Source organism: Mustela putorius, unplaced genomic scaffold (assembly GCF_011764305.1).
Source record: "Mustela putorius furo isolate JIRA1106 unplaced genomic scaffold, ASM1176430v1.1 tig00000198_pilon_pilon_pilon, whole genome shotgun sequence".
NCBI lineage: Eukaryota > Metazoa > Chordata > Mammalia > Carnivora > Mustelidae > Mustela > Mustela putorius.
In genome coordinates this window covers 8,523,097-8,531,250 of record NW_025421311.1, presented here as the reverse complement: position 1 = coordinate 8,531,250, position 8,154 = coordinate 8,523,097, and the positions used below count along the sequence as shown (strand labels likewise).

The window sequence follows — 8,154 nt, the reverse complement described above, 5'->3', positions numbered from 1 at the left end:
GCCTCCAAAACTCTTTTCAGACTCTTCCTGGACAGCTGCTTGTTGACATGGAAATAGTTTTTTTCAGATGTTTTAGAATCCGTGACTTTGGAATATCTTTGTGCGTTAGAATCACAGGGGCACACAGTCAAGTGCCCCGCCCTACTCTCAGGGGTTCTGATTCAGTGGATTTGGGGTGCAAGCCAGGAATATGCGTTTTTTTCACATGCATCTCTGAGGTGATTCAGATAGTCTGTGGACCATACTCCCCGAAAGACTTAGACTTTGTTCCAGTTTCCGTTTGGCCCAGTTTTTGAAATAGCCTTTTCTGCTGGAGCCTGTTTTAATGACTTTCTTTATTGAAGGATTTATTAGCATCTCCATGTTTACTACATGTTCTGTTCTCACATCATCACAGTAACTAGAGAGGGACCCAGAGGTGGTTAACTCCGTTTTATTGGGGGTGAGGGGGTGGGAGGTGGGATTGAGGCATAGGAAGAGGCAGGTCACGGTGAGTCAGAGACAGAGGTGGGAACTGAAGTCCCGAATTGATGACTCTAAACCAGGCAATTTTTTGGCACCTATTTTTTTCAGCTTTGTGATTTCATATTTAATCATAGTTATTTCTTAGGTATCTAATTCATTGTGCTTGGGTAAGGAAAGCATATCTGAGTTTTAAACAAAATAGCTCAGGTTTAATCAGTGTGCTAATTTTTGTTCAGAATGAGGTCATCTAAGCTTGAGCTAACATGTAGATGATGACATGTGTGGAACTAAATGTGCTTCTCTCTCTGCTTGCTTCCTCCACCGTTTCTGAAGACTTTTTACATCAAGTATAAGGGAACAGATTCCGCCCCCCCCCACCCCCAACCATGCCAGTAGGAACACCCTCCGATCTTCTAACTGGTAAGGTACAAAATCCAAAAACCTCTTGGCCCTTTTTTCAACTTGAATGGTATTTGGATCCATTTCTAAAGGAACAAAAAATCGTGAAAACTCTCAGGCAACTTAGATTATTTATTTACTCATTTGAAAGAGAGAGAAACAGAGATAGTGACAGAGAGAGCATGAGCAGGAAGGAGAGGGAGAAGCAGTCCCCCTAACGAGTGGGGAGCCCAACTCAAGGCTCGATTCCAGGACCCTGGGAGCATGACCTGAGTGGAAGGCAGACGCTCAACCAGCTGAGCCACCCAGGTGCCCCCAACTTAAATGATTTTTATTACAATGTTACTTAAACTTGAAAATTTAAAGTAGGAATATGGTTTTTTTAAATATATAGTTCTTATACACTAAAAGCCCAAAATCTACAAATCAGATACACAGGAGACGGAATTATCCCATGTATTGTGACTCAGGTGTTGCCCGTGAACACTCAGTTTCTTTTGAGGCGAATGTGCCTGTGCCACCAAGTGACCTGTAACACCTGTTTTCTCACTACTCCTCTGTTGGAAATGTTGCCACAGTACATTTCCATGGTGTCATTTGGCTTTCATTTTGGGCATGAAAACACCATTTTCATTTTAAATCCACCTCTGTTCTTTTCTCATTATCCTAGAAGGGTGTAAAAGTAACAGTGGAACACACATGTGAACATAAGTTTTGAAATAGGGCTGCAATACTGGTTATAAAGTGGTCAGCCAAATAGTCCAGGATATGCTTATATAAATCTAAAAATTATAACCAAAATGAAAACCAAATGGAAGCCCTACAGAATACATCCACAGACTTAATTTGAGAGCTACTGTTCAAGTCCATTGGTGCCCAAACTTTCACTCCTATCCAAGTCTCTATCTACTGTGTTTACTCTGACGAACGCAGTGTTTAAAAAAAAAAAAAAAAAGTCTCCCGGGGCGCCTGGGTGGCTCAGTGGGTTAAGCTGCTGCCTTCAGCTCAGGTCATGATCTCAGGGTCCTGGGATTGAGTCCCACATTGGGCTCTCTGCTCAGCAGCGGGCCTGCTTCCCTTCCTCTCTCTCTGCCTACTTGTGATCTCTGTCAAATAAATAAATAAAATCTTTGAAAAAAAAAAAGTCTCCCAAATTGTGTTCATTGATAATTTTATGTTTTCATTCATCAGACCTGCCATTACCATTTCCGAGCTTATGTTAACCATATGTAGTTTATCACTCTAAGCCACTTAAATTATAGTCCAAAATGAACAAAAAAGGGGGGGTGTTTCTGTGCTTCCCTCAGAAGGGTAAAGGAAAACTTTCCATTAAGTTTTGTAAGAAACTCTAGTACCCTCACATCCTCCTCCTGGTGCCTTTGAGGACTCTGGGAGTTCTAGGGAGGCCAGTTTAGCCTTTCTTGTACAAGCAAAGTAGCCACTCCACCCAGTTTGGAAGGATTAAAGCTTGTCCTAGTTTTGCTTGATTGTTGTACTTCTAGCATGCTAAAGACCTAAAAGAGGGAGGAAGAAAAAACAACAGAAGGCACCATTCCAGTACCAAACTGAAAAGAAACACAAAAACAAGAGAGCAGCATGTTTTTAACAGCTTGCATGGAAAAAGCGGAAAAAATATTGACTGGGGAGTTTGGACAGCAGTGTTCATTTTCTCTCACCGCCCGCGTTATTTGTCTTACGGAGCAGGAGCCAGATACAATTCTGGCTCACAGGCCAGAGGAAGAGGTGGAGGGGTTCTGTGGAAGCTTGAGGCTAGCGGGGGAAATTAGGGCTGGAGACCCGATGGCTCAGAGCCAGGATGAAGTCAGGGGAGGCGCTAAATCTGTTTTCCTTCTGGCCTTGGGCATCCTCTTTGGTGTGCCCAGAGTCCTAGGAGCAGAGCTCGCATCACTCAGGTAGGTCCCTGACCCCTTCAGTCCACCATGAGCAAAGTGAATTCCTGCCCCTGTTTCTTTTGGCTGCGTAAAGGATGCGGGGGCTCCATGCGCTTTCTCAGCCCACCCTTCTGGAGTTTAAACGTACACCTCGCGCAGCGGGGTCCGGGCGGGTACCTCCATCACCCTGGCCGAGCCTCTGCACCCCCGCCTCCGCAGAGTGGGAGCTTGGGCCTTAGTTCTGACGGCCTGGGCGCGGGGCGGGGCCTGGGCGCGGGGCGGGGCCTGGGCGCGGGGCGGGGCCTGGGCGCGGGGCGGGGCCTGGGCGCGGGGCGGGGCCTGGGCGCGGGGCGGGGCCTGGGCGCGGGGCGGGGCCTGGGCGCGGGGCGGGGCCTGGGCGCGGGGCGGGGCCTGGGCGCGGGGCGGGGCCTGGGCGCGGGGCGGGGCCTGGGCGCGGGGCGGGCGGCGTCGGCGAGGAGCCGGAGGAGAAAGAACATGGCGGGCGCAGCGGGGCCCGGGACCGGCCCGGGGGCAGCGGGAGGAGATGGAGACGATTCGCTGTATCCGATTGCGGTTTTAATTGACGAGCTCCGCAACGAGGACGTGCAGGTACTAGAATCGGGCCGGGCGTGGAGGCGGGCCTGGTTGGGCGTGTGGTGGGGAAGAAGGAAGGCCGGCTCCGCGGTGGGGAAGGCTGGGGGGCCTTGGCAGAGGCTGACTTAGAGAAGAAATTTGATGGGGAGGAGGATAGAGACCCGTGAGGGGCAGCGCTGGCCCGAACAGACCTTCCCCGGGGCCTCTGCAGCACCCCTCCTCCCAGCGCCTGAGGCGTCCCACCCGGTCCTGGCGGTTGTGAGAGCACCGGCTTCCCGCCGGGGCGCCCCTTCCGGGTGGTGCTGGGAGGGAACGCGCGTTGGGTCCTGCGCTGGGAGGAGGGTGGCGCGGGCCCCAGGAGGCTGGAGTGGGCTGCAGAGATGCCGGAGGGGCCCTGTGAGCAGCAGGTGGGTGAGAACCTTCCTCTCGGCTTGGAAACCGGCCTGGCTTGTTGGGCACATAGAGAGTGGGGCGGCTTAATAACCTAGAAGAGTCGGTGTGTCAGCTCTGGTGTAACTTTTTTCTTTGGAAAGCCGGGGGTTGTGTTCAGCCATTTCACCAGCTTCACCGAAGCAAGAGTGTTCTCGTGTTGAAATGGTCTCACTTCCTGGATGTGGTATTTTTTTTTCCTTCTTTTAATGGGCCCTTTGATTGTTGCTCTTAAGAAACCTTCCTTTGGCTAAACCGGAGCTGTGTTCCCACTGCTCCCAAGGTTCCTCATAGGGTAAGATCTAAAATGAAAGTTTTCCTCCTCCTCACTGTATGTCATTATCCTACCTGTTTGCAACTTTCATCTTTTGGTCTAAATCACAGTTGTCTACTTCACTCTTTGCACTTTTATCTATCTATCTATTTATTTATTTATTTTTGAAGCTCCGTCTCAACAGTATTAAGAAGTTATCAACAATTGCTCTAGCACTTGGAGTAGAAAGGACGCGAACGGAACTGCTGCCATTCCTTACAGGTTTGTGACTTTTTTGTTTAAAGAAAGGCATAGCCATTGCCATTTTCCAGTGGCTTTCAAAACTTACTCTTTTTTAGAATTTGTTACCAATGCTGTTAAATACTAAACTGAGCCTGATGCTTTCTGTACAAAAGAAGCAAGACAAGGCATATCTTATGGCCAGATGTATTAAAACATTAACTATTTAGCTAATGGGAAGGAAGGTAATTGATACGGGATTGTCAATTTCTAATTCATTGTGTGAAACAGGTTCAGAATGCTGTTAGGACTGTGACAGGACTATCTAGTTAAATTTTGAGTCTATTTCTACTTTTGTGTGAGTATCCAATTCTGGGCAGCTATCCTTGTTGATGAGTACTGGGTTATTGTCATTTCCAGATACAATTTATGATGAGGATGAGGTACTGTTAGCTCTTGCTGAGCAACTGGGAAATTTCACTGGCCTGGTGGGAGGTCCTGACTTTGCCCACTGTTTGCTGGTAAGTATATTCTGCCTTCCGTTTTTCCAGAACTTTCCCAGCATAAATTATACATTGTTTAGTGATAGGGACACTATGGGATTTTTAGTGCAGATCTTTTTATGGGTGGTCACATTGTTGGCTGTTGGGAAAACAAATAATGTAGGTACTTGTGACCGAGCATAAGAGCTTATTTTTCTTTTCTTTTCTGCCTCTGTGGACTTACTTGTTAGTGTAGAGATGGGAAGAAAAAGGGTTTGTTTTTGTGGGTTCTCGCACTTCTCCCCCTCCCCAAAATTGGAGATCTTAATTCTCACCTAGCAATGTCATAATTTGGGAAATGTTTATTAGGGGCTTTTTTTTTTTTTTTTAAAGATTTTATTTATTTATTTGACACAGAGAGATCACAAGTAGGCAGAGAGGCAGGTAGAGAGAGGGGGGGTGGGGAGAAGCAGGCTCCCTGCTGAGCAGAGAGCCCGATGTGGGGCTCGATCCCAGGACCCTGAGATCATGACCTGAGCTGAAGGCAGAGGCTTTAATCCACTGAACCACCCAGGCACCCCATGGGGCTTTTTTCTTTCTTAATTGAAGTTTTTATATAAGTAATCTCTTATTACTTATATTACCAGTGTGGGTCTTGAACTCAAAACTCCAGGATCAAGAACCATATGCTCTGGGGTGCCTGGGTACCTCAGTCGTTTAAGTGTTTGCCTTCAGCTCAGGTCATGATTCCAGGGTCCTGGGAACGAGCCCTGCATCAGGCTCCCTGCTCCACGGGGAGCCTGCTTCTCCCTCTTCCCTCCAACTCCTTGCTCGTGCTCTCTTTCTCTCAAATAAATAAGATCTTTAAAAAAAAAAAAAAAAAAGAAACACATGCTCGCCAGACTGAACCAGTCTGGAAAATGTTTGGAAATGTTTATTAGCTTTTTATCTTTGATTATAAGCCTATGGTTTGCTTCTGACTTACTTTGTGGATTTGATGAGTTCAGTTAGATTGGGAACTCAGTGACATTTACTGAGAACCTACTGTATCAGTCATTAAAATTAGAGTGTTAATGTTAAAGAAGACCAGTGTGAATGGAGTGAGATCTCTGCCTTTCTATGTTAACAAGGTGTTACTGTACAGTGTTGGATGGAAGAATAGAAGCACATACGGGTACTTAAATAGTAGAAAGGAGAAAAAGATTAACGCAGGGTGGTAAGAGACAACCTTTTTGGTGGGGGGGTGATGACCAGACTAAGTTTTGAAGGATAACTGGGAATTTACCAGTTGGACAAGAGAGAGATGTATGCCCGATGGCTTAAATGCTATCTGTATGATGCTGATTTGTGATTTTTGTAGAAATGTGATTTTTGACCTCTCCATGAATATAAGTACCTGCTTGTATCTCTCCACATATCTGCCTGTGATTTTTCCACTTGGCTGTCAAACAGGCATTTCAAATTTAACATGCCTGAAACAACTCCATTTTCTCCCTAAAGTATGCCTCCCATTTAGTGGTCTGTCTCAGCAAATAGCATCACTGTCTACCCACTTGGAGAAGCCAAAACCTAGAAGACATTCTTGCATCCTCTTTCCCTCATTTTCCACATTCAGTGCACGAATAATTCCTATAGATTCTGTATACAGTTCAAATGAGTTCAGTTTCCTTCCTCCCCACTACTACCTCGCCCTCCCTTCCTCTTATCTTCCTAGACCTGATGATCGTCCCACGAGACTACTGTAGTAACGTCCTGACCAGTTGCCTTCCGCTCTTGCCTCCCACCCTCTCCCTCCGGTTCACTCTTCACCCAGCGAATGGATCACTTCCTGCCTTGGTGCTTAGAAAATCCAAATTCCTACCTTAGGTTTTGTAAACTATGGAATAAGCTGTCTCTATGAATTTATTTCATGTCGTGTTCCCTTTTGATAACCTCATTCTATTTTTTTCACAAATATTTTATTTATTTATTTGACAGAGAGAAAGCTCACAAGTAGACAGAGGCAGGTAGAGAGAGAGGAGGAAGCAGGCTCCCTGCTGAGCAGAGAGCCTGATGCGGGGCTTGATCCCAGGACCTGGGGATCATGACCTGAGCCGAAGGCAAAGAACCCCCTGAGCCTCCCAGGCGCTCCATATAACCTCATTCTATTTATAGTGGTCTTTTTTCTGTTCTTTGAATAAAGCCTTATGATTATTGCCCTGGGTATTCCCTCTAATATTCTTTGAGCTTCTGGTGGCTGCTTCCTTGTCATTCAGAGATCAGCTTCAATGCATTCTCAGAGAGGCCTCTCTCTAAACACCCAACCTGAAATTGCCTCCTAGTCACCTGTTACCACATCATCCTATTCTATTTCTTCACAGAGTACTCCTCCCCATATGATTGTTTTCTTGATCAGTTGTCTTTCTACCCTAGAATATAAAGTTTGCTAGAGCAAGGAACCTATCTGCCTTCTTTTTCTTCTGTCCTCAGTGCTACAGTGCAGCAGTAATCCATTGATTGAGGGCTTTGGAAGTGTGAAAGAGGTTGCCTTGCTGGTGTATTGAGCCAGAGTACACAGGGATGGGAGGGGGGGCCGTAGGGAGAGGGCCCAGAGAAATAGGCAGAATTCAAATCCAGAGACAACTCCTGATTGATTCTCGGGAGCTTGGCCTTATGTTGGAGTTGTGATAGAGACCGTCCAGGGATACTGCATGAGAGGAGCAAGGTGACGGCCAGGGTAGATAACGAGAGGCATTCGTAAGCAAGTAAGAAAGCAGTATCTTTTCAAAGGGCTCCTGAAATACCTCTTAGGAAAGTTGAGTACTTTCTACTTCTGTGTGTATCAAACAATTTTTGAAATGTATTATTAGGTAGACTCATTAGGTTGACTCCTAATTCTCTTTCACGCTCTTGGTTAGTTCTGTATGTGGATTTTGTCTTTAACATTTGCAGCTCATGGCTATGCTGAATATACCTAGCTCAAATGTACACCTAGGGAAGTAGTGGTTCGGAGAGCCAGCCCTCTTGCACTTTTCGCTGCTCTGTGTCCTCTTCACTTACCGATCCTGGTCCAGACCAGCCCTTTTGGCCTCCTCTATTTCTGAAACTGCAAACAAGGATTCCCACCATGTCTGTATTGTTCATCATTCTGTCAGTGACTTCTGCTCTGTGTTTGGCTCATGAGATTCCGAATGTATTCTGAAGAAAGAGGTTCTGTTCTCAGCCTTTCCTATGCTAGATAAGTTGATGGTGTGGAGCTAGTGGACAAGGGTTACTTGCATTTCCAGGAATGGTAGAATAATATTCCAAAGCCTGTGTGGGCCCCGTGGCCTGATGAGATGTCATTATGTAATTGTGGTGCTGATGTTTTTGCATTTACTCTTGAGGAAATAAACATGATCTTATCTGAATTTGGCTCCAA

General features: G+C 46.4%; 1 protein-coding gene across 4 annotated transcripts in view; it reads left to right on the top strand.

The window, feature by feature from the left end:
* The first annotated feature begins 3,206 nt into the window (after nt 1-3,206).
* PPP2R1B (protein phosphatase 2 scaffold subunit Abeta) overlaps nt 3,207-8,154 on the top strand; it is a 36,197-nt gene continuing 31,249 nt past the window's right edge. For all 4 annotated transcript variants that reach the window (XM_013054827.2, XM_004749788.3, XM_004749790.3 and 1 more), the window contains exons 1-3: nt 3,207-3,365; nt 4,224-4,314; nt 4,693-4,793. In XM_013054827.2, coding sequence (XP_012910281.1) covers nt 3,252-3,365; nt 4,224-4,314; nt 4,693-4,793 — 306 coding nt within the window. In that variant the 5' untranslated portion in view covers nt 3,207-3,251. The remainder of the gene's footprint in view (nt 3,366-4,223; nt 4,315-4,692; nt 4,794-8,154) is intronic.